The sequence below is a fragment of the Gadus macrocephalus genome, chromosome 23 (assembly GCF_031168955.1).
Source record: "Gadus macrocephalus chromosome 23, ASM3116895v1".
Taxonomy (NCBI): domain Eukaryota; kingdom Metazoa; phylum Chordata; class Actinopteri; order Gadiformes; family Gadidae; genus Gadus; species Gadus macrocephalus.
Genome location: NC_082404.1, coordinates 19221403 through 19248101, shown reverse-complemented (window position 1 = coordinate 19248101; position 26699 = coordinate 19221403). Strand labels below are relative to the sequence as shown.

Below are 26699 nucleotides of genomic sequence, written 5' to 3'. Positions count from 1 at the left end.
ATCTTCAAGCAGGTTGGTCTCTGACATACGTCAGACGTGCGTTGATAATAAAAAAATAAAGTTATCTATATAATTCTTTTACAATTCTTTATTTTTTTTACTATCATTACCATGAACACCAGACAGCAACCCAAAAAACCTAATATTATTATTATTTATTTTTTTACTATCATTACCATGAACACCAGACACCAACCCAAAAAATCTATTCTTATTAATATTATTTATTTTTTTACTATCATTACCATGAACACCAGACACCCACCCGCTTGGAGATTGCTTAAAAATAAGGCGATTTAGAGTGATTTAGACTGGGAAAGGACCTCTGTCTCATCGACATTCATTCAGGGGGGTGGTCGCCCCGCGGCAAGATGGTGGCGGCATTGACGCATACGTTCCACTCAACAGTGCAGCTCAGGCCATACCTAGTCAGTATACATATCTATGGGTCCCGCTAACGAGTGCCAAGCTAACATGCTAACACCCACCGATGTTAGCTTGTTAGCATGTTAGCTTGTTAGCATGTTAGCCTCTTAGCATGTTAGCCTCTTAGCATGTTAGCTTCTTAGCATGTTAGCTTCTTAGCATGTTAGCTTCTTAGCATGTTATCTTCTTAGCTTGTTAGCTTCTCACCCCGCTACACGCGGGGGAAGGGGTGACAGGGTATGCTGAGAGTGAAGGTCTCACCCCGCCAGCGCCTTCAGCAGCTGTTGGCGTCGGAGCGCGGCGAGCGTGAAGTCGGGCAGCGCGGCCAGCAGGCGGGTCAGAAGGGCGCAGTGGGCCGCCACCAGGTCCGGGGTCACCATGGCGACGGGCTCGGCGGCCGGCGACACCTCGCCCGGTGGCCGGGAGTCCTGGGAGAGCAGCGAGCTGCTGGCGTCCGTGTCGCTCTGGCCTGCACACACACACACACACACACACACACACACACACACACACACACACACACACACACACACACACACACACACACACACCACACACACACACACACACACACACACACACACACACACACACAGTGAATAAAACGAGGCCTTGCTGCTGTGGTGAGACTGTGCTCCCCCCCCCCCCCCCCATGTCATCTGTCTGGAGATGGGAGGCTGCTTAATAAAAGCATCAAGGGGGGAGTTAATATCACAGGGAACAGCGTGCAGCCGGTGACAGGACAAGAGCGATGCATTACTACACCGCTCAGTGTGTTAGCGGGGGGGGGGGGGGGGGGGCGCATTCGTGTTGCAGCGACGGCTAAAAAAACAACAATGAATCACCGGCCCTAAGCCGCCTGACCTAGCTCTGTAGCCCCCCAGGAGAGGAGGAGAGGAGAGGAGAGGAGAGGAGGTGGAGAAGAGGAGAGGAGAGGAGAGGAGGAGGAGGAGAGTAGAGGAGGAGGAGAGGAGGGAGAGGAGGGAGAGGAGTGGAGAGGAGAGGAGAGGAGAGGAGAGGAGAGGAGAGGAGAGAAGGAGGAGAAGAAGAGAGGAGGAGGAGAGAGGAGAGGAGAAGGAGGAGGAGGAGAGTAGAGGAGGAGAGGAGGGAGAGGAGGGGAGAGGAGTGGAGAGGAGAAGAGGAGAGGAGAGGAGAGGAGAGGAGGGAGAGGAGAGGAGAGGAGAAGAGAGGAAAAGAGAGGAGGAGGAGAGGAGGGAGAGGAGAGGAGAGGAGAGGAGATAAATAACGCAGCTTTGTGCTTAAATCTCCTGACCGGCCCGAAACCCGTCCTAATCTCTCCGTTACAACGCGTGTGTGGAACAGAGGGAGGCGTCTGGGTGTGTCCGTACCCTGGGCCACCAGTCGGCTGGCGGCTGAGTCCGCTGCAGCCACCAGGGGGCCGGGCGGGGCGGGGGAGTGTGTCCCAGAGCCCCGAACCTGGAGGACACACAGGGACAGACACGCTGTCAGTCGTAGCACACACTCTGTGTGTACCAATGTGTGTGTCTGCCAACCTCTGTGTGTGACTATGTCAGAGAACGACGAGAGTGTGAAAGAGCATGTGTGTGTGAAAGTAAAAGCATTTGTGTGTGTAAAAGAGTTTGTGTGAAAGTGTGTGTGTGTGAGACAGTGCGGTGAGTATGTGTGTAAAACTGAAAAAGTCTGTCTGTCTGTCTGTCTGTCTGTCTGTCTGTCTGTCTGTCTGTCTGCGTGCGTGCTCCCCCACCACGGTGCTGGAGGTAGAGAGGGAGCTGGAGGCTCTGCTGGGGTTGACAGCTGCCAGTAGACTGCTCCTCCAGAAGCTCAGAGAGTCGTCTGAATCTGAGCAGACAAACAAGCTCGAGTTAAATATACACACACACACACACCCAGCACACTTATAGCTTTACATCTTACTATACTTTTGGGAGTTTTTTTACTTAAAGGGAAGTGCAATCTCTTTTAATTCATAAATAAATATAATTTAATTGATTGATTTATATAGTGCTTTTCTAGACACTCAATACGCTTTACAGTGAAGGGGGGACGTCACTAACCCGGTTTGATAACATATATTATTTTATAAATAATTAACTATAATTTGATACATTATCCAACCGGGCCACATCGAATCAGTCATTCATGCTACACATTGTTCCATGACAACCCCAATGACAGCGTCCTCACCCCCGCGGTGCTCCCGGGCGTGCCGGGCCCCGGGGGGCCGTCGGTGGCGGGGGGCTGCAGTGGAAGGCGTGGCGCCCCCGGTAGCAGGCGGCCGCGCAGAGGGCGGCGTGCTGGAAGAACTGACAGTGGTAGACAGGGCCTGCAGGGCCGGGAGGCCCACCAGGGACACCCCGACGCCTCGTCATGGACACACGGGTTCTGGGGGGGAGAGAGAGAGAGAGAGAGAGAGAGAGAGAGAAGAGAGAGAGAGAGAGAGAGAGAGAGAGAGAGAGTCAACGAAGAGAGAGAGAGAGAGAGAGAGAGAGAGAGAGAGAGTCAAACGAAGAGAGAGAGAGAGAGAGAGAGAGAGAGAGAGAGAGAGAGAGAGAGAGAGAGAGAGAGAGAGAGAGAAGAGAGAGAGAGAGAGAGAGAGAGAGAGAGAGAGAGAGAGAGAGATGGATATGCAGACAGACTGACGGAGAAAGAGAGTGGGGATATGCACACAGAGACAAAGACAGACAGAAAGGGGGATTTGAACACAGACAGACAGACAGACAGACAGACAGACAGACAGACAGACAGACAGACAGACAGACAGACAGACAGGGGGATATGCAGACAGGGGGATATGCAGACAGACAGACAGACAGACAGACAGGGGGATATGCAGACAGGGGGATATGCAGACAGACAGACAGACAGACAGACAGGGGGATATGCAGACAGGGGGATATGCAGACAGACAGACAGACAGACAGGGGGATATGCAGACAGACAGACAGGGGGATATGCAGACAGACCGACCGAGAGTGACAAACAGGCAGAAAGACGATTTAGTGATTTAAATCGTTTGTAGGTCAATCCGTCTTTTACATTTTATATGATAAAGCATTTGCATTTTTTATTATAAAGCTTTTACATTTAACATTGAACTGAGTTTGCGTTTGCATACAGAGAGATGGAGCGAGTGCTTCCTTCCCATTCGGGTGGATTACACGTCTAACCTGCCAACGACCAGCGAAGTTGCTGGTTGTAACCTGACTGGATCAGGGCTCAGTGGGTGAACAGCGCCCGCGTTTCATGGAGAATCTGATAATGCCACACAGAAAGACTGGAGCAGACTCAGTGGAGGGCTACAGAGGGCTGAAAGGGCCGCTGACCTTCCAGAGAGAGTCTTTGGCCTCCTCCGTGTTGGCAGGCATCGGCATCGCCAGCAGGTTCCGCAGAATCAACGCCGCCTGGACACACACACACACACACACACACACACACACACACACACACACACACACACACACCAAGCACAAAAGCATGCACACAAACACATGCAAACATGAACACACACACACACACAAACACAAACACACACACACACACACACACATACACACCGAGGATATAAGTCAGAGCATCGACAACACTGCCATCTAGCTGTAGCTCCCTGGTAATACACGGTGGTCTCCTGATCTCTTGTGTCTGCTGGCCTCAATGTGTCACACAAGAATGAGTGCAGACGCTTAAAGGAGAACAACAGTGAGTATCATTCAGGTTCCATTCATTATTTCTTGCCTGTCTTTGTCTTTTCCAATTTATTTTAAATTAATGAACAGATAATTTTCAGTAAGCCTGAGTGGGTTTTTCTGCGCTTTCTGCGCAGGGCACAGATCAACCCAGAGCATTTATCACGAGTCTACTATTTTCTCATCCGTAAATCTTGTTGAACCTCCGTTCCTGCTTTGTTTTTATTTGCTACCATTTCATATCAGATCCATCCAGCCTCTATCGCCATCCGAGCACTTCAAATCCCTCCAATCCACAACAACATGGACCAAAACTCTAATGTAAAAACAACATAGACTAAGGGCCAATCCCATTCCACCCCTTCCCCCCTCCCTTGTTTTTTTGCGCGTTCATGTGAGAGGGAGGGCTGTCTCAGTCCTCATTCGGGTTAAGGGCTAGGGCCAAGAGGTAGGGCTACGTAGCCCTTGAAAAGAAGGGGTGCGGCGGGGGCCCACCTCCCTGCGGACCAGGCTGCTCTCCTGCTGGTCCAGGAGGATGTTGAGCAGGGTCCCCCACAGCCCACCGCTGATGTTCTGGCAGCTGGCGCACAGGGCCTGGCACCCCCCGGGACGCCTGGACAGGGCCCGGCCCACCCCCAGGCTGGCAAACCTCACCTGGGGGCCCGGGAGGGGAGACAGAGAAACAAGAGGGTTAGACTGAGTGATAATAGCCCTGTGTGTGTGTGTGTGTGTGTGTTTCTCTGTGTGTGTGTGTGTGTGTGTTTCTCTGTGTGTGTGTGTTTCTCTGTGTGTGTGTGTGTGTGTGTGTGTGTGTGTGTGTTTCTCTGTGTGTGTGTGTGTGTGTGTTTCTCTGTGTGTGTGTGTGTGTGTGTGTGTTTCTCTGTGTGTGTGTGTGTGTGTGTGTGTGTGTGTGTGTGTGTGTGTGTGTGTGTGTGTGTGTGTGTGTGTTTCTCTGTGTGTGTATGTGTGTGTGTGTGTGTGTGTGTGTGTGTGTGTGTGTGTGTGTGTGTGTGTGTTTCTGTGTGTTTCTGTGTGTGTGTGTGTTTCTCTGTGTGTGTCTGTCTGTGTGTGGGTGTGTGTGTGTCTGTGTGTGTGTGTCTGTGTGTGTGTGTCTGTGTGTGTGTGCGTGCGTGCCTGTGTGAGTCTCATGTAAGCCAGAGAGCTAGAAATAGAGAGAGAAACTGAAAAAGAGAGAGACAGCGAGAGAGAGAGAGAGAGAGAGAAACCGAGATAGTAAATAGAGATAATCAACATGAGTTCTATCAAGAGCACTGGTCCGGTTCACCTCATAACACGACTGCACCCTACAAGTAACACGATGCGGTGGATCAGAGGTGACGTTGGAGTCAGACGGTACCGTGTCACAGCATGGCCCTACAGATGTTTCCAGACTGTCTCCAGACTGTTTCCAGACAGAGGGAGGGCCGGGGCCCCCTAGCTGTCATCGGATTCTTTATTCTCTCTTCTAGCATGTGAAGGCTGACGTGGCCCTGGCTGCTTTCATCTCGTCCCGATGAAAGCAGCCAGGCTGTGAGCCACTTCCCCCAACCTGTTGACGGCGAGCGAGCGCCGCTGTTGTGGAAGACAGCGAATGTCTCAACCCTTCATGTTCAGCGTCTATCGTACCACCGCGGTGAAGGGCTGGGACCTCCTGCTCTTTATAAATCGTTATTAACTACAACGGCAGGGAGAGTGGGTTGCGTCTGAGGGAAAGAGCAGGATAGTGTTTAGGGTGTCGGACATCTGAAGGGTTCAGGGTGTCCGAACCGCAGTACCCGCAGTTCACCTGTAGGCTACTCTGACACACTTGATAGTACGACGAAAAGAAAGAGAATTCTTTAAAAGTAAAGTCAAACTAAAGAGTGGTGGGGCTCGCACCTCTGGGTCGCGGTCCACCCAGAGGGGGATGAGCCAGGCCAGTCCCAGCTGGGCGCCGTTGGTCTCCTCAGGCCCCGCCTCCTGCCCCAAGGACCACTGGGTAATGAAGTCCTGAAGCAACAAAAGAAAGAGGGACGTTAGCTCAAAACATGATGTTCTTCTTTTGGTGTTCCTTCAATCATTTCGCATGAGATACAATCCAAGAAGTTGTAAACGTTTGGGGGGTAGTCTCAATGTACAGCTGTATATACCGTAAGCATACAGCTCTACACACTCACGTCGCCCCGGCTCTCGGCCATCATCTCGTGGGAGAGGTGCAGGAGGCAGATGACGGCGTTCTTGGTCACTCCTTTACCCATGAAGGACATGGAGTTCCCCCCCCACTCCACGTAGAACGAGGAGATCACCTGGGACACGCACACACACACACACACACACACACACACACACACACACACACACACACACACACACACACACACACACACACACACACACACACACACACACACACACACACACACACAATGGGAGATGATAAGGCTTCAGAGAATCCGATTTGTTCATCAAAGTCAAACATCCTGAACTCAGTCGACTACCCTAACCCTTTTGGTGATCCCCATGAATCAGGACATTTAAAACTTTGAATCGTGTTAAAGTCTGTGTTAAATCTGAATCACACAGAACATTTGGGTGGCTTATCTTTTCGCTCAGCGTAATGTACGGCTGCCTTGGACTCGTCTCCCTTCTCAAACCATCACACTGAATCCCAATCAGAGTGAGAGGCTGAGTGCCGCCCGGCGCGCACACCTCTGCATTTTAAACCCCGGTTAAATACAGCGGGGCTAATTGTTCTGCTTCATGAGGCCGCTAGACGTGGGGCCGCGGCCGGAGAGCTGATGAACAGATGCCAAGACCCGGACCGGCTGGGCCCCGCCCCCGTCGCCAAGAGCCCGCCCTGGGGTGGGGCGGAGAGACGGGGGGGGGGCAAAGGTGTGGCCAGTGGGGGAGGGAAGCAGAAGCTCTGTTCACGGGGACGGGGCTAACCAAGAGAAATATCTGGGCTGCAAAATGAATGAAGACAGAAGCCCTGAGTCTCGGGCAGCGGTCACAGTGGGAGCGAAGAATCGTAAAAGTGAAAGACGCTGGACAAAGTCCAATCTATTCACAGAAGTGCTTATGCAAATGAAGTGATCAAAAGCGACGATATGTCATCGAGTGAGCAAATCGGCCAATTCTAGAAACAGGCTCTCTCTGCGCCATTAAACCGATTCATGGAGGGGCTTCCGACAAATTAGCTCTCGGGGTTCACTGGCCTTGTTGGCGTCAGTGCACACTTCCCCCAAATAATGGAGCGGGAAGGTTGGCTGATTCCACCACCACACATCCTCTTGATTGAGAAAGGAACTCATCTAGCGGGGATATTGAAGCATCTGCTGAGGCCCTGGTCCATGTCGACTCACCCCTCCCCTATTGACCCAACAGCGAGATTACAGCTCAGCTTTTGCCTGTTCACTTCGTGAGGGGAGGATTAAAATTGGCGAGACTGCAAACGCAAGGAGAGGGTCCCAAAAAAAGGAAATGCGATGAGTGAAACTTTAAAGAAAGTTAGAGCTTTACGCCCTAACACAGAGTGGGTCTGTCATTCGGTTGAGTTCGCACCTCGTTTCCCACTGACGCGCGTCAGGGCAGGAACGAGCGTCGAGCATCAGCTCAGACACACATTTGCATGACGGGAGCGGTCCAAGTCGTTATAATTTGCGGTGCGCTAACGACATGCAAAACACATCTAAATATGGATGAGGAACCTTGGCACGCGCCGTGCGTCGAACCAAGCGCTTTGGGCCACGCGGTTCAACGACCTCGGCTGATTCTGAGCGCATCGAGGCCTTGGCCGATTGATGCTTGTCAGTGCTGCCCCGCCAAGATAAAGTAACACATATTGATGGCTTTGTGCGTGTGTGTGTGTGTGTGTGTTCGCTCTTGAGTGCCTCAAACCCCAGCGCTCGTACTAACCGGGACACCCCACCGCACCCCTCTCTCTCCCCCTCCCTCCCCCCCTCTCTCCCCTCCCTCTCTCATTAGGTGGCCGTTTGTGTGTGTTTTTGTTGGTGTTTGTGTTTTTTGTGGACATTTGAAACAACAGAACAGATGGGATTGGCAACGTGGATTATCCCCCATCAGAGGCATCACAGTCTAGCATAACTAATCCATTTTTTTTACCTATTGCAATTCATAACCGCATTCGCTTTAGTTTTAATTAATTCCACAGACGGTATTGTGCGGCTGCTGTCTGCGGCGTTTGCAGTTTTTTTTGTGTGTGCTTTCACCGTATTTCGCTGGGCAATCAGGCTTTAATGCTTTTCCTGGCATCGCCAGAGCATTCGGGGGGCGCTCAGATATGAGCACGCCACAACGTGAACACGTTCATATAAATAGAACAGATTGATTAAGCAACGCACACGCGGACACACGGACGCGGACACACGGACGCAGACACACGGACGCAGACACGCGGACGCGGACACACGGACGCGGACACACGGACGCGGACACACGGACGCGGACACACGACGCCAGACACGCGGACACAGACACGCGGACGCAGACACGCGGACGCAGACACGCGGCGCGCTGACCTCCAGCAGCCCCACGAGGTACTTGGAGCAGAGGGAGATGGGCTCCAGGTCCGGGCACTGGGAGCTCCACCCAGGCAGGGCGGTCAGGGAGACCATGCCCAGCAGAGTCCTCTCCAGGCTGGGGAGACCGTAGAACCGCGGCGCATCAGACACCCGCAGGCTCTGGAGCAAGCAGAGAGCCAGCTGCTCTTGAAAGGCCCTGCAAGCGCCAAGCATATCTAGCAAAGGGGGAGACAGGCAGAGAGAGAGAAAGACAGGCAGAGAGAGAGGTGAAGAGACAGGCAGAGAGAGAGAGAGAGAGAGAGAGAGGAGAGAGAGAGAGAGAGAGAGAGAGAGAGAGAGACAGAGACAGAGACAGAGAGACAGAGAGACAGACAGGCAGAGAGAGAGAGAGAGAGACAAAGAGACAGAGAGAGAGAGAGAAACAGAGAGACAGAGAGAGAGAGAGAGAGAGAGAGAGAGAGAGAGAGAGAGAGTGTTAGACAGTCAAAAAGGAAAGCTGGTACATTTCCATCCATGGTTACGGTATATACAACAGAACTGCGATCCCAATCACATCCTGTAATCACAGCGTGTTGTACTAGCAGGCACATCAGCGTGTCTCTAAATATTGTGACAGCGTGGAACAATGTTCCCTTCTTCTGCACTTCAATCCCAACACTGTGGTTGCGGTAAGCAGCAAGCCTCTGAACTACACTCAACGCATAACAAACACTTTTAATTTATCCTTCCTGTGGAAAATAAAATCAATTCATTAAAATTGGAGGCAAATATGCAGGCATATTGAAACTAGATACAGCGGCAGTAAAAAAAAAAAAAAAAAAAAAAAGGAAAAATAAATGAATCAATATGGCTTCCATTGCCCGGGGCTCTGGCTGATACGGGGATCAGAGCTGAGCGTTTGATTGACGGCTACTAAACCAAAGTACATCCCGGCCCAATGTGAGACACATAATACCGTCAGATGGGCCATTCAGCTCTGATCCTCAGACATGTTAGCCGCTCTACAGGAGACGAGGTCTGAACCAGTGGGTGGTTCCTGTCAGTCTCTCGCAGTGTTTTGCTGCGGTTTGGTACGCGAGTGTCAACCAGACTGTGATCCCATTCTAGGGTAGCATTCGATAAAGGCCGTTATCATAATCAAAGCATGAGAGTAATTATTGATGTGCTTGTCTGTGTTTATTCGGTGTATGTGTAATATGTAATTCCCTTTTCATTATTTACCTTTGTCAGCACCACCGTTTTCAACCACTATTTGGATCAGTGCCAATAAAGCACTTTGCAATTTAGACAGACAGAGATAAAGGCAGACAGGCAGAGAGACAGATACCAAGAGAGACAGAGACACATATACATAAAGATAAACAGAATAATAGAAGAGAGACAGAGGGAGGGAGAGAGAGAGAGAGAGAGAGTCAGAGAACGAGACAGAAAGAGAACAGAGACAGACAGAGAGAGTAAAAGATAAACAGAATAATAGAAGAGAGACAGAGGGAGAGAGAGAAAGAGAGAGAAAGAGAGACAGAGAGGCAGAGAGAGAGAGAGAGAGAGAGAGAGAGAGAGAGAGAGAGAGAGAGAGAGAGAGAGAGAGAGAGAGAGAGAGAGAGAGAGAGAGAGAGGCAGAGAGAGAGAGAGAGGCAGAGAGAGAGAGAGAGACAGAGAGAGAGAGAGAGAAAGTCAGAGAACGAGACAGAAAGAGAACAGAGACAGACAGAGAGACAGACAGAGAGAGTCACAGAGAGAGAGAGCGAGACAGACGGACAGACAGAGACACAGACAGACAGAGACACAGACAGACAGAGAGACAGAGACAGACAGAGACACAGAGACAGACAGAGACATACAAACAGAGACAGAGGTCGAGGCAGAGAGAGCGAGAGCGACGGAGACACAACCTGCAGCGCTGCCTCCTACCTGTCGGGGGTGCTGGCGAGGCGGTGGAGCAGGCTGCTGAGGAAGCGGCTGACCTCTCTCTGCAGCCTCCGAGTGACCTGGCCCCGCAGCTCCTCCGCCCCCCCCTGGTCCTCAGCCGCCCCCCCGGGGCCCTGACCCGGGACGCCCGGGGCCGGGCCCTCCCCCACCAGCAGGAAGCCGCAGAGGGACACGGTGTCCTGGGGGAGGAGGGGGGGTTAGAGAGACTCACTCAGAGAGATGGAGATGGAGAGACAAACGGGAGGGAGGACAGAGACTAGAGAGAGGGGACGAGATAAGAGAGAGAAACTGATAGATAGACTGATAGGTAGAGAGAGAGAGAGAGAGAGAGAGAGAGAGAGAGAGAGAGAGAGAGAGAGAGAAAGAGAAAGAGAAAGAGAAAGAGAGAGAGAGAGAGAGATAGACTGATATAAAGGTAGAGAGGGAGAGAGAGATAGATAGACTGATATGAAGGTAGAGAGAGAGAGAGAGAGAGAGAGAGAGAGAGAGAGAGAGAGAGAGAGACTGATATGAAGGTAGAGAGAGAGAGAGAGAGAGAGATAGACTGATATGAAGGTAGAGAGAGAGAGAGAGAGATAGACTGATATGAAGGTAGAGAGAGGGAGAGAGATAAACTGATATGAAGGTAGAGAGAGAGAGAGAGAGAGAGATAGACTGATATGAAGGTAGAGAGAGGGAGAGAGATAGACTGATATGAAGGTAGAGAGAGGGAGAGAGGGAGAGAGAGATAGACTGATATGAAGGTAGAGAGAGAGAGAGAGATAGACTGATATGAAGGTAGAGAGAGGAGAGAGACGGAGAAACAGAGATGGATATAAAGAGATGAAAGGTAGAGAGAGGGAGAGATGGATAGACAAAGAGTTTAATAAAATAGACGACACAGACACAGATGGAGACAGAATGAGAGAGTAGCATCGACAAAGAGACTGAGTGAACGAGAGACAGAAGGATATTAAAAACGGAGAGGCAGAGAGGGGGATAAAAGAGATGGTGGGACAGCGAGACAGAAGGAGATAGAAGGGGAGCCAGGCAGCAGCAACACACACACACACACACACACCTATTTATAACTCTGCAGAAAGCCTCCACCAGAGAGCAGCCTCACACACCCACACACACACACACACACACACACACACCCCAACTCCCCTCGCACCACACATGAACCAGCAAGTGTAAAAGATGCAGACAGACAGATGTTTGTGAACCAGAGCAGTAATTACGGAGGAGTCTGCCCAGCGAGTGGATGCTGCTCGCCCCTAGCCCCAACCCTGCGTGCAGAGCCGGTGTCAGCCTCCAGGGGGTGCCCCGTTGTTTACACACATTAATGAGAAAACCAAGGTGAGGCTGATTAAATCTAAAAGTAGCTCTGCCAGCTACAAAGAGCCACAATCCCTGCTCTCCCCGGGCAAAGCTGGGGAAGGGGAGGGGGCTGAGATCTGAGACGATAGCGCTGGAGTTACAATGGAGTAATGAGGTGATAATGGGTTTGGCGTCCGTGTTTGCGTCTGTGTGTGCTTGTTTGCATGCGTGTGTGTGCGTGTGCCTGTGTGTGTGTGTGTGTGCATGTGTGTCTATTATACACCTACATCATCATCATCCTGTGTACAAACGTTGGCGTGCTCACCACTACAGAGACATGCATGTGAAGAGTTTCTACGCGAGCAAACATGTAATCACAGAACACAGACTCAGTCGACTGGGGAGAAGTTCTAGGAGTTCTGCTGGAAGAGCTGCATTTAAGCAGCCTAAATATAGGAGAGGACATAGGACTCGAGATCAAGAGGGGTAATGCGCCTTCTCTCCCCGGTGGAATCATTGTTTCTGCACGCCGTTATTGCTTGCTACACCTTTAACACTCTGAGCGCTCTGAACATGACTTCCACTGCAGCAGAGACATTAACGAAGGCTTCAGGTCCGCGGATAAACCCCACAGGCCCCTCCAAGTACGACCAAGCCAAAGGTATATAATTAATCTTGTTTTATGATGTCACCGTGATGTGACATCATCAAACAGGATTAATTGTCACTCAGGAGTGTTTGCTTAATCCATTCCCGAGCCAGCAGTGACCTGTCTGGGTGTAATTTCCATATTTTTATGGTTTGTTGACTACATCTGCTCCGTAGCCCTCGCCGTAGTTATGGTTTCTGCTCTGCGTTCTTGCCATATGTTGTCAAAGCACTGAAATTCAAATTTTGGCTGGATAAATCTTTGCCAACTGCTGTTAGAAGGACAAGTACTGGGGAAGCAGGGCAATGAAGGAGGCTGAAGCAGTACTTGGAGGTATGAGTGGATCAGGCCTTTGCTGCCACCTAGCAGTCAGAAAGGAACTAATGACACTTTAGTCTAATATACAATATAGAAATATAGCTTATTGTAGCCTCATCTCTAATGGACCTTCGTTTTAATATTTCAACATAAGTATTATTTCTGAAAGAGATAATCCTACTGTTTTCAGTTCTAAGACTAAACCTGGAAAGTGGTGACGATAACATAGCAAACAACTCTATTAAGGAGCCTAAGGAGGTGTAAACACTCTACTTTATCGAGGAGGAGCTCCAGTATCCATCGCAGATCCGCGTCTTCCGTCTCATTCGCATCTTTAGTCCGAGGGTCGTGTTCGAAGTAAACGTTCAGGAACGCCACGATGTCCACTAGTAAACACTCGTCCTCGACACAGGAAGGATGCACCCGGAGGAACCTGGAGACGATGGAGTGAGGACAACATGAACCACGTTGTACCCTGTATGTTAATGTACCTGGAGAAACCTGGAGAAACCTGGAGGAACCTGGAGGAACCTGGAGACGATGGAGTGAGGACAACATGAACCACGTTCTACCATGTATGTTAATGTACCTGGAGAAACCTGGAGATGATGGAGCTAGGACAACATGAACCACGCTCTACCATGTATGTTAATGTACCTGGAGAAACCTGGAGGCGATGGATAGAGGACAACATGACCCACGTTCTACCATTCAGGTTAATGTACCAGGCAGTTATACTTTAAAACCCGCTGTAAAATACTGCAAGGTAGGGCATTTTGTGGATGAAGGGGATTAAGATAAGCGGGTGTTCTTTAATGCATCCATGTTTTGGAGATACTTTGAAGGTTGTTTCCCTGTTCGATAACTAAAAGTAGGCTACAAATCTTTCACAAGAAGTTGGTATCCAATAACAAACTGTGTGGCGTTGGGATTACAACTGCAAACTATTATGTTATCAAGAGCAACCTGTAATCACATCCCACAGTGCCAGTAAACATTGGCTTGCAGCGCCGACTGCATTGGAGAAGAACCATCAACACATATAACAGAGAGTGATAATTAGATGGATGTAGGGAACCGCTATGAATGCAACAAGAGGACTCTGTGATTTACTGCATGTCGAATTGAACAAAGATATGTTTTATCTCAGTGTTTGAGTTTCAGCTGAAACAGGGGGTTACGCTCCACTTAACCGATGCGCTTTCCGCTCTCCGTTTATGTATTCTGAGATTGTTTGAAACCGGTTTGTGCTCCTCTTTTGGCAAGGTCACGTATTCAAAAAAGCACTTTAGATCAAGTTGTTTGTTTCTCTCCTGGCAATATGAAAGGTTAACCAAACTAAAACAAAGAGCTGAGAGGCCTGTCAGTTCTCATCTAAGACTTAAGGAGTCTGCTTCCTCTGTGTCCCGTTAATAAACTGTGATGGTTGGAATACAGAAAGGAGAGAAAATCTTGTTGTAATACTAATCTCCAGTAGAGAAACAAAAACACCACTATACAACTATGAAAGTCCCAAGAAACACAAACCGAACCGGCTCACACCCAAGGCCAAACCTGTACCTGGCTATGGCAGTCTGCCAGCTGAGCGAGCCCAGAGTCTTCCTGCAGCCGTGCGATTGGCCGTGCGCGAAGGCCAGCATGTCAATCAACAGGTAGAGGCGGAGCCTGCCGAGGGCGGACCTCACGGAACCGTGTCCCGCCGCCATGACGATGTCCTGCACGCAGTCCAGGAGGCCGGTGGGGAGGTGGGAGGTCCGCGCGTTGAGGACCTGGGCCTCGGAGAGCACCAGCGAGGGGTGGCACCTGGGAAGACATCCGTTAATACACACACACAACATGTTGTTGGCAAGGCTCTGGGCTTCATTAAGCCCCAGTAAGATAAGACTATTAATCCCCAAGGGATATTCAGGTGTTACAGCAGCGCAAAAAGAATAGTGCAAATCTACCAATATAAGAACACAAATAAGAGAAAGAACACTAATAATAGAGAAACATAACTTGAACAGGACCGCAGTCTACGGGCCTCGTGAGTGAGAGGTTCTGATCCCTGCCAGCTCATTAACAGCACGGATCAGAGAAGAAAACAAGAACAAGCCCCTCTGAATAAACCCAAAACGACTATAAAGGAACAAGCAACGTTTAAGGTCAGGCATTGTTGGAGACGCCTCGACTCGGGGTCCTCGGCCCCCCGTCTGAGTCGAGTCTGCGGAGCGAGGCGCGTGTTTGACAAGTGTCTTCCTCCGGGGCGGCCATCCGCCAGGGCTGAGGTTGGGGTGACATTTAAAAGTCGTTTGTGTTCGGGACGGATGGGACCTTCGGAAGCCTCCCTCCTCGTTCTAACGGAGAGACTCTCTAACTTTGATTGACTTATCCTACATTCTCGCGGAAAAACAGCGCCGGCAAACTCTGACAAGGAGCCCTGGGAGGATTGCGAAGCGAGGTCTAAAATTAGCGTTTCCCTCGATTTGCCTAAACACAGGAAGACAAGAAAGTATTTGTTCGAGGTGCGGCGAACGGGTAATAGATTAGCTCCCTCGCAGATTAACTCGGTTTTATATTATGCATGTTCAGGGGGGCGGCAGAAGTGAACACCGACATCCCGGTGGAAAGGATTCATCTCAGCGGTTCTGTTTCAGTAAGCACTCCTCTACCGTACTGTCGCAGCGAGTTTGGCTCCGTGAGGATTGATCCATCTGCCGCTCGCTCCCAAAGAAAATCCTTAGCTGATGCGATTAAGAAAGTTAAAGCGCTGTGCGACACACTCATCTGTTTGCGTTAGGTCACATTAGGAGGAAATGAAGACGGATGACAGCTTTCTGAAAGACCCCCCCAAAACACACACACAGACACACACACACACACACACACACACGTGGAACACTGCGAGTTGAGCTAGACATCGAAGAGGAGGTTGGGGTGTCGAGAGATCCTTCTGCATCGTCATGGTTTTAATTGTTCAATCACATCATAATTAGAAAAAGATAATGAATGCATCCGTCTTGCTTTTAGCTGCCGAGAAGTCGGAGTCTAAAAACATTATCCCAGGGCGTGGATGAAATATTTCACTGCAATCACTCGAACAATCGTCGCCGAATTAAAATGAATTAAAAACTTATCCGACCAACTTTGCAGTTACCCCAGTTATGGATAACCGCAGAACAAACCATGCCCTCTACTCACCTGCAACTAATGAGGGAGGGAACATGATCAAGAAACACCCCAAAGTACCCTAAACGCCTCACCGCGGAAACTTTCCCCATTCACCATCTTTGGTCCGAGCGGTCTAAAGATCTATCTCTGGCCTTGTGGAACGTGTGAGTGATAAAACGCCATCTGGGCGGTCCTTACTCGCTGACATCGCTGCGAAACCCCCGGAGCTCGTCCAGAAGGCCGTCCATCCCGCTGTACCACGCCGTGTTCCAGGCCAGCTGGAGGGCGTGGCGGGCCGGGCCGAAGGTCAGGAGGTCGGCCGCGGGGGTCACCACGCAGCAGTGGGGGCTGACTGCGTGGTGGGTCGCCGCCTGGAAGGGGATTCTGAACCTGCGAGGGGAGGTAATAATAGGGGGAGGAAATTGTCCAATTATGGCGGGGATTTATGGTAATGTGTGAACCGATTCACCACCGATCGTTCTCGTTTGTGATTTCTTTAATTCCTATTCTTTTAACGGTCTGGGTCGGGCGGTACCTCCGGGTGACTGATAGCGGCAGAGAGAAAGTTGCCAAAGTTCCGTCCAACTTCGATTTCCCAGACCTGAAACAGAGAGCAACCTACTGTAAAAGGGGCAGGACAGAATAGCGGCTACGATGTTCGATGCCGACACAAAGTGTCAGCATCCATGGGCAATAGGCCGCGTGCAAGTCTGCTCAAATTGCCCCCATAGTACTAAACAGTTACATCGTAATGGACACACAATGTCGTGTTTGCTTTATGAATCGTTTCGTCAACATCGACGATAAAACGGCATTAAAAAAAAAAGGGGTGTGATCAATAACTCACCAGAAGTCAACGGTGGCGATCTCATCAAAAAGCAGCAAGCACATGAGAACAGCTGCCTCATATCCGCTGCCTCCGTTGTCCTTCACTATTAAGGAGGCTGTGGGAGAACAAGACACACCCCGGGCAATTAATCTGGAGCGCACACACACACGCGCACACACACACACACACACACACACCTCACTCCCTATGCTTTATCACCTTACTTTACGAGTAGTACGTTTAACGAGCAGAGTGTATAAAAAAAAAGTCACAAACTCAAAAAGCTCAATAAATAAGTGCAAGTCGGTACCTAAGCCGCGCCAATGCTTGCTTTGGTGTTAATAGGGTGAAGATGGAAATGCTTTTTGACCCCTAAAAACATTTAAAGTCAGAGTTGTTTCTGTGGTAAAGGATGGCAGTGTATTTATTGGGAATTAATGAATGGGGAGTCCAACGCCTTTGGGGAGACTGAACGTAGCACCGTGGAACTGTTCACTGCGGTCTTCGCCTTTTTGTTTTAACGTATTTCTAACTTTTATCACTGCGTCATCCCTTTAGCTCAAAGTGTTTAAAATAATAAAAGCCTTCCCCTTTTGGGAAAATGACAAAATGTCCTGAGAGAGACATGGCGGGTACTAGTTTTCCCGCAGGGCTCATACCTTACAAGAGGACAGGACGTGACACGTTTTAAACGCCTGGAGTAGCACAGAGTGACGTGAAGCGGTGGAGGAGGTTGATGAGGTTGCATTATTGACAAACATTATCCATAACTCCTGTCAAACAGATATCGAAGGCCGCAGTGTAATAGTTACACGGTTTACGCTGTTTGTCATTCAAGGCAGAACGACGCGGTACGATCTCATACATAAACCCACGAGTCAGGCTCAAGGCTCCAATTAATTTCTCTGGGCATAATTGACAACAACTGTGTGTTTGGCGCCGTGCTTCATGATGAGAGATGTCCACAAGGCGCCCAGGGCGGCGCGCTGCAGCACAGGGCCTGCGACGGCGCTTCAGCACACAGCCGCCTCATTAGCATCCTGCTAACGCGGCGCTTACTGCTGTGATGACATCGTCTGAGGCGTTGCATCGCTGACTGTGTGTCTGTAAAGCGTGTGCGTGTTTGTCTGAGTGTAAAGCGTGTGTGTGTGTCTGTGTGTTTCTCTATCTCTATTTGTGTGTGTGTGTGTGTGTGTGTAAAGCATGTGTGTGCGTGTCCGTGTGCGTGTAAAGCGTGTGTGTTTTTATTCCGACGAGTGCGCCCCCCCCCATGAGGAGAGGAGACCCTCAGAGCGCTGGCGGCGGCGGTCTTAACGAGCGGCCTGGTGAGCGTACCCCTGAGCAGGACGTGGAGCAGGGGGGGGCGCTGGGAGAGGCTGTGGCGGAGCGCGGGGTCGGCGTATACCAGCTTCCTCAGCACACAGAGGCCGGGCTCCAGCAGGCCGTCCATGCTCTGGGGGGGGGGGGGGGGGGGGCGAGGGGGGGGGGGGGGGGGGAGAGGGACGCACACGGCAATTAATTGTGGCCAATTTTCTCGGTCTCTCTCTCGGTCTCTTTATCCCTTCGTCGATCCCCCCGATGTTTATCTCCCTCGCACGCACACACACGTACACGCAGACATACATACACAAACAAGCAAACACAAACACACGATTAAAGCAAGACCTGCCCTGCACCCACACACACACCCTCTGCCTGCTGTCGTTTCACATAAGCGGCCCTAAATGTACGAGTCACAAACAGCACATGCTTGATTGAGTGCAACCCGCGGCCATCACTCCTAAACACAATTTAGTCCTCCCCGTCCGAATGTCCAAGGCCCTGTTAGACCACCTCCACACTGGACAGGCTGACGGACCATTAACACACACACACACTCTCACACACACACACACACACACACACACACACACACACACACCATTAGCCGTGAGTCACAGAGCGGTTAAGCAGGCGAGCTGTAACAGGAGTGCAGAGATCGCGGCTGACCAGTCTGCCCGTCTGATGGAATTAGCAGACTGCCGCCTTCATCATCCTCCTCATGCCTCACACACACACACACACACACACACACACACACACACACACACAGGCACATAGACAAAGACACACACACGCAGACACACACACACACACACAAAAAGACACACAAGCACAGAGACACATGCACACACTCAGACCAATACACACGGGCACACAAACACACACACAGACGCAGACACACACAGCGCGAGACACACACACACACACAAAAACACACAAGCACACACGCACAGAGACACATGCACACACACACGGACACACACAAACAGACACACTAAGAAACACACACAAACGGACACACACACACACACACACAGAAAAAGACACAGACAAACGCACAAACAAGACACAAACACTTGTGTGTAGAAAATGTGTGTACTGGAATTTGTAAGCGATTTACATTAATAGGCCTGCACACCCCTTGGTTTTTCCTCCTCTAAAGGGATAAGGGAGGGATTGTGTTCTAGCCGTTGAATTGTGTCTAGCCTTGTTCATTCATTTGCTCGTTAAACATCTGTGGTTCTGTGAGTTATCATTATTGGCTGTTCCTTTGTTTGGGTTGTTGTTCCTGTACCTTATTGCCGTTTACACTCTCCATAATGAAAGAAACGACTGTGTCCGCGATGCCAAGAGTCTTCAGCACGGGGTGCATGGCTGTGTCTGCGGGGAAATAAGAGAAGAATTCAATATGTCGACGGTAAACATTTGCATTTTCCTCAGGATTTGTTTATTCAGTTATTCTTCCCGTTTGCCTGACAAACATATGGCCGTGGGAAGACAAACACTTCTGCATCAGCAGAAGAGTACAGAGCCCACAAAGGACCCCGTCTCGAGATCTTCCAGGACATTGATGTGTTTTGAATAGTTTCGCTGAAGTTTGGCTCCCATTGGGTTTCACGGTGGGCTTCGACTCTCACTGTATACGACGGCAGGCAGAATGCAGAATTTCACAGTATTTTCTACCCACTGTAAAAGCACTGGAGATATCGGCATGCCACGAAGATTGCACGTCTTTGCACTTAAAAATATAACTTAGCATTGTGTAGCATCTTATCCTAGCTATCTTTGTCGCATACGGGGAATGGGTTAACCTAGTGATTGTTAGTGCTTGGCACTTGGTTCAATGAACATCCTTACTATTCCAACAGCAATATATATTGTTGTTGCTCTTCTTCTGAGAAATTTACTCAGTGTAAGTCGCTTTGGATGAAGGCTGTGTCTATAGGATAGGTAATGCTGTCTGCCCATCAGGGACTATAGGATAGAGGCGGGTTTATAACCAGAGGTAATGCTGTCGGTCCATCAGGGACTATAGGATAGAGACGGGTTTATAACCAGAGGTAATGCTGTCAGTCCATCAGAGACTATAGGATAGAGACAGGTTTATAACCAGAGGTAATGCTGTCGGCCCATCAGGGACTATAGGATAGAGACGGGTTTATAACCAGAGGTAATGCTGTCAGTCCATCAGGGACTATAGGATAGAGATGGGTTTATAACCAGAGGTAATGCTGTCGGCCCATCAGGGACTATAGGATAGAGACGGGTTTATAACCAGAGGTAATGCTGTCGGCCCATCAGGGACTATAGGATAGAGACGGGTTTATAACCAGAGGTAATGCTGTCAGTCCATCAGGGACCGTTCTGCCGCAGCCTCTCCTGACCTTGTAGAACCACGGCCAGCTGCTCAGTGGCCGACCTCTTCAGAGACAGGTCCACGCCGTCCGACGTCAGGATACCAAACAGCTTCTCCACCGACTCCACCTGCACGGCGAACACACACACACACACACACACACACACACACACACACACACACACAGTTGTTTGAGTGGCACACAATTACAGTTTTGCATGCTTGAGCAGTGTCATCACCCCCAAGGTGATTTTAAAGACCCCCCCCCCCAACATTAAATGCCGCAATAATTGCCAAAAATAACGGATTTCATAAAAAATCAGTTCTCGGAAAACGTAAAAGAAAGAAAGGAGGACCGAGTGTGTGATGGAGAGGCCTCCCGGGGTAAGAAGGGGAGATGGGGGAGGTGAGAGGTATACCTTGAGGAAGGACTTGCTGCAGGTGTCCAGTGTGACGTCCACCAGGGTCTGGGTGCAGTAGAGTCCGGGGAGCGAGGCGAGAGTCAGCTGGTCCAGCTCTGGCCTGGCTGCCTCCGAGGCCCCAGGGCCAGAGAGATGAGGCAAGATGTGTTCCACCGCCGCCAATCGCACCCTGTTTGAAGTACAGGCCATAGGGCGGGGGCTTTATTAAGTATAGAGCAACGTCGGTCGCTGCAAGACATTCAAGACAAGCGTATCATAAAAGGTTTTCTTCTGTGTATGGCAGCCAGAGGTGTTATGTTTCCAATAATGAAACTGTTATGAAAATATGTATTAACTTTGGAGCAACTGAATATACAAGCTCAATGGAGGACCACAATAGTGTACTGTATATATTAGAATTCCCACAGTATTCATTTATAGATATGATATTCAGCCCACAATTTCCTCCCCCCCCCCCCTCACTGACTCACTGATGCAAGGCAGTACTAGCAGAACACCGACCTCATAACTCACTGATGCAAGGCAGTACTAACAGAGCGCAGACCTCCTGTCTCACTGATGCAAGGCAGTACTAACAGAACACCGACCTCACTGACTCACTGATGCAAGGCAGTACTAACAGAGTGCAGACCTCCTGTCTCACTGATGCAAGGCAGTACTAACAGAGTGCAGACCTCCTGTCTCACTGATGCAAGGCAGTACTAACAGAGTGCAGACCTCCTGTCTCACTGATGCAAGGCAGTACTAGCAGAACACCGACCTCACTGACTCACTGATGCAAGGCAGTACTAACAGAGCGCAGACCTCCTGTCTCACTGATGCAAGGCAGTACTAACAGAGCGCCGACCTCCTGTCCCACTGATGGGAGACAGGAAGTTCTAGCAGAACACAGAGCTCCTGACTCAATGGTCGGTCACTGCTGCTGCTGCTGCTTCACAGACCGCCGCTGAGACCCCCGTCGTCAAACTGATCAAACGTGTTGCGGGAACACACACACAGGGGGGCGCGCGCACACACACAGACACACACACGGACACGCACACACACACGCACACACACACCTTCTGCGGATATCTGACAAAACGCATATCCGCAGAAGGTGTGTGTGTGCGTGCTACAGTCGTGCGCGCGAAGGAGTACACACAAAGCCTGGGGAGGGTTGGGGGGGGGTGTTGGGGGTCAGGGGGGTGGGGGGGGACTCACGTGGGCTGCTTGGTGAAGAGGAGGCGGAGTGCGGCGCGGAGACGGGCGGGGTCGGGCAGGGGGGCGGCGCCCGCAGCATCGGACCCCCCGCTGAGCAGCAGGACGCACTGACCCAGAGGGTCCCCAGTGCTGGCGTACCCCTGCACACACACACACACACACACACGCACACACACACACACGCGCACACACACACACACGTACACACACACACACGCACACACGAATATACCCACACACACGCAAGTACGGAAACCCACACACAGTCATGAATGAATACACCCACACATAAAAACAAATAGACACACACAAACACACACGGACAGACATGCACAAAGCCACACATTAAAAGTCAAGACACACACACAAACACACACCCAAACAATTACACACAGACACACAAGGTCACACAAACACACATGGAGACAAACACACAATCACACAGACACACACGGTGTTTAGAGAGAACAGTGGCGAGGCGTTGCGGCGGTGAATAAATCTGCATCGCTGTGCGGGGCGCCGTGTGTGTGGGGGGGGGGGGGGGGGGGGGGGTGCCCCGTCTCTCAGTGACCTCCCTGAATCTAATTGTTCTTGACAAGCCCGCCGTAACCCTCATGGTTATGCATGGCCGCCCCCCCCGGCGCCACGGCTGCCTCAAACCGCACAATTAATACGAATAGCGTTACTCAATACAGAAAGAAAAAAAAAAAAAGAGAGGAAAAAAAATAATAATAGAGGAGACAATATCACAGTGAATATGCAAATGAGCGAATAATAGACAAGCTCGCGCCGGCTGCACACTACGGAGCCTTTGTGCGGCGCGCGATTGATAAAAATGTTACTTTTGATCACGCTCGCGTCGAGTGGGCAAAAAGAACAGAACATTGTCAGCGCCACTAGTGGTGTTCTTCCATTCCCCTGACAGAGCTGTAATGGAGTACTCTGCCCCCGCCCCCCCCCAACTCAGTGAAGGTACCCCACGCCTGGCGGTCGACCGACGTGGCGTTCGGGAGAAGGCGACCTCACCTGCAGGATGGGTACGACCGGACGGAGGGCGGCGTTGAAGTCGTCCCAGGTGGACGCCGTCATCATCCGTCGCCCTTTGAGGAGGAAGAGCAGCACGTCGGTGGCGGCGGAGTTCACCTGCGGATCAGACGGAACGGCTGAGCGGGGGCGCGCAGCGCAGAGCGGTGCTTTATGAGGACTCCTCTGGCTTTAGGACGGGTATTAAACGGGGAGACGGATCGCCAGGGCAGTAAATATCCGCCAGACTTCACCGTGTGGGGATTTAGTGCGAGCCGTTGGCTTTATAAACCAGAGGGGGCCGTGGGGGGGGCTGTTCAAAGGTTAAGTGACGACGAGAGCGTGCCCGAGGAGGTGGGGTATTTGCTCTGTGTCCTTAACCGCACACTTCCGATGTAGCAAGGTGCGAATAAAAGAGTTGAGAAAGAGGAGACCGTCACAACTGATTCAATGACTGAGGACCACGTTCTAAAACGTGGGGAACCCTTTGCGTCTTCATGAAATAGTATTGTTGTTTGTGTTGAACTGCTCGTGCTCTCAGCGGCCTTGAACGTTGCGGGGACGGCAAACACTAACGTTCATGAGAGCCTTTCGAGTGACAAGTACGGGAGGCGGGGTCACCATGGAATGATTCGTTCTGATTGGCTGTCGCTCCATCCCTACATCACAAGTATTGAACTAAAGGATTGACTACAGAAAAAGTGGGCCGAGGCTGAACACTGCAAACACAGCCATACCCTGTACGTCAGACACACGCACACACACACGCGCGCACACACGCACGCACACACGCACGCACGCACACACGCACGCGCACGCACGCACACACACACACAGACCTTCTCTGCAGAGTCCTGCAGGCCGAAGGCGCTGATCTCGTACAGGACTTTGTGGTGGAGCAGGAAGTGGACCCCGTTGCACTGCGGCCGCGACGCGTTCTGGATCCCGAGGCACTCCTGGAGAGAGGGCAAGTGGACGAGAATAGAACGGGGTGACAGAGTCACTCCTGCAACTAACACGGCGACTTGACACTGTCACACTGACAACCCATTGTTCACTTCTCTGTTGATAAGACGCACTCCCACCCAGCCCCCAGAACACCCCGTTGAAGACACCAGCAGGTGCCCTCTTTGCTCCGCTTGCGTTAATCAGGTTTTGTCGCGGTGCTATTTTGAACCACCTCAAATTATCGAGCAGTTACGTTTTCGCATGACAACATGAACGGATTGGCTAATAACGGCAATTATGATCCGCGTTATTCTTGAGCATGGAGACATGTCAATTATGATCCGTGAGCGGTCACACTGGAAAGCGATTCCTCAACGCATCCCCACCTCGTTATTACGCTGAATCTAAACACTAACGTTTGGCATGCAGGTGTTTGGGCACCTAGCGCTTTTGTTCATTGGTGCATCAAAAGAGGCATAACAAAAAGATCTGTGCGAAGGAACGGTTTAATATACACAAAATAACACAATATATACAAGCAGGACTTCTTCTTTTTTATAATTGACTGCTATCTATATTTTTGTTTACTTCCTCACTCAGATGAATCATATCCTGCCTAAATGAGGAATGTGCCAGGAGTGTTGTGCGAGTGTGCGCGCGACCTTGCGTGCGCGTGTGTGTTAGTCCATCAACGACCATGAATCAGTGAGCGATCTCCAGGAGGCCGGCGCGGCCCTGACCTTGACCAGGTGAAGCACGCAGGTGTAGGCCTCCGTCTTGACAGCAGGTAAGGGATGAGACAGCAGCTTGAGCAGCAGCCTCTGGCTCTCTGACCGCAGCAGCGGGCTGGGCTGGTCCACGCCCCACCTGGAGAGGGAGGGGGAGAGGAGGGAGGAGGGGAGGGAGGGAGGAGGAGAGGGAGGAGGAGAGGGAGGGAGGAGGGGAGGGAGGAGAGGGAGGAGGGGAGGAGGAAGAGGAGGGGAGGGAGGAGAGGGAGGAGGAGGAGAGGGAGGAGGAGGAGAGGGAGGAGAGAGGAGAGGGAGGAGGAGGAGAGGGAGGGAGGAGAGGGAGGAGGAGGAGAGGGAGGGAGGAGAGGGAGGGAGGAGAGGGAGGAGGAGAGGGAGGGAGGAGAGGGAGGGAGGAGAGGGAGGAGGAGGCAAGGGAGGGAGGAGAGGGAGGAGGAGAGGGAGGGAGGAGGAGGCAAGGGAGGGAGGAGAGGGAGGAGGGGAGGGAGGGAGGAGGAGGCAAGGGAGGGAGGAGAGGGAGGGAGGAGAGGGAGGAGGGGAGGGAGGGAGGAGGCAAGGGAGGGAGAAGAGGGAGGAGGGGAGGGAGGGAGGAGGGGAGGGAGGGAGGAGGAGGCAAGGGAGGGAGGAGAGGGAGGGAGGAGAGGGAGGAGGGGAGGGAGGAGGGGAGGGAGGGAGGAGGAGGCAAGGGAGGGAGGAGAGGGAGGAGGAGGCAAGGCAGGGAGGAGAGGAGGAGGCAAGGGAGGGAGGAGAGGGAGGGAGGAGGAGGCAAGGGAGGGAGGAGAGGGAGGGAGGAGGAGAGGGAGAGAGGAGAGGGAGGGAGGCGAGGGAGGAGGAGGCAAGGGAGGGAGGAGAGGGAGGGAGGAGGAGAGGGAGGAGGAGGCAAGGGAGGGAGGAGAGGGAGGAGAAGGCAAGGGAGGGAGGAGAGGGAGAAGGAGGCAAGGGAGGAGGAGGCAAGGGGGGGAGGAGGCAAGGGAGTGAGGAGAGGGAGGAGGAGGCAAGGGAGGGAGGAGAGGGAGGAGGAGGCAAGGGAGGAAGGAAAGACCGAAAGAATAAAAAAGATTGGATGAAAGACAGGAAAAATGGAAAGAAAGAAAGATTGAAGGAAAGAAAGAAAGAAAGAATGAAAGGTAGAACGAAAGACAGAAACACAGAAAAATTAAGTCAGGATTCCACCAAATTGTGGTGATACCAAAGTACATAGGCAGCTTAAGAAGCCTCCACAACGTGTGTCTGTCTGTGTCTATGTCTGTGTGTGTGAGTGCGTGCATGTGTGCGTGTGCGTGCATCTCTTACAGGTAGGCGCAGGCCTGGACACACTCCTTGATGACGGACAGGTGCTGGTGGTAGGGCAGGCCGTCGATGGCGTGCTCCGCCAGCTCCAATAACTCCAGCCAGTTCTTATCGCCCTGTGGGGGCGGGCGGGTTGGGAGGGGTGGTTGTGGGGGGCGGGGTGGGGGGCGGGGATAAGGATGAAATAAATGGCCTGTTATTGGGCGGGCGGACGGGGAGGTCACGCGGTCTTAACCGGACCACGGGGTCGCTGCGGGTTTAAGCGCCCTGCTGCCGTGGCGTTGAGCCAAGGCGATGGACCCCCAGCTGCTGCTGAGAGGGGGGGGGGGGGGGCAACCTGCACTCTTAACCCTCCAGCGGTGGTCTGCCTGCATTAATAGTCATGGGCCGGTTCAATATGTGCTGGGTCGGGGGGAGGCGGATCCTGCAGCCGCGTCTCGCCGTGTGGAATCATCACACGGGTTTCCCCCAATGGCGAACACACGCACGTACACAGTACATGAAGAGAACCGTTGCGCATCAAACACAGGTATCGCTGTGGTAGATGGTAAATGGACCGCGTTTCCATCGCGCCGTCCGCTCAGAGCGCAGTATAATTAT

At 51.5% G+C, this 26699-nt stretch overlaps 1 protein-coding gene across 1 annotated transcript in view; it reads right to left on the bottom strand.

Annotated features, from left to right (window-relative positions):
- Positions 1-26699, bottom strand: part of rttn (rotatin) — a 45843-nt gene that overhangs the window by 8348 nt on the left and 10796 nt on the right. Inside the window, 29 exon segments of the mRNA XM_060045802.1 lie at positions 634-637; positions 688-895; positions 1776-1863; positions 2153-2264; positions 2593-2725; positions 2728-2766; positions 2769-2790; positions 3732-3809; positions 4587-4745; positions 5970-6080; positions 6248-6376; positions 8609-8796; positions 8799-8826; positions 9133-9148; positions 10523-10719; positions 13083-13242; positions 14370-14612; positions 16158-16349; positions 16495-16560; positions 16807-16903; positions 18124-18241; positions 19406-19491; positions 20496-20595; positions 20887-21058; positions 22093-22232; positions 23119-23235; positions 23955-24071; positions 24804-24930; positions 26103-26215. Of these exon segments, the coding sequence (XP_059901785.1) occupies positions 634-637; positions 688-895; positions 1776-1863; positions 2153-2264; positions 2593-2725; positions 2728-2766; positions 2769-2790; positions 3732-3809; positions 4587-4745; positions 5970-6080; positions 6248-6376; positions 8609-8796; positions 8799-8826; positions 9133-9148; positions 10523-10719; positions 13083-13242; positions 14370-14612; positions 16158-16349; positions 16495-16560; positions 16807-16903; positions 18124-18241; positions 19406-19491; positions 20496-20595; positions 20887-21058; positions 22093-22232; positions 23119-23235; positions 23955-24071; positions 24804-24930; positions 26103-26215 (3360 nt within the window).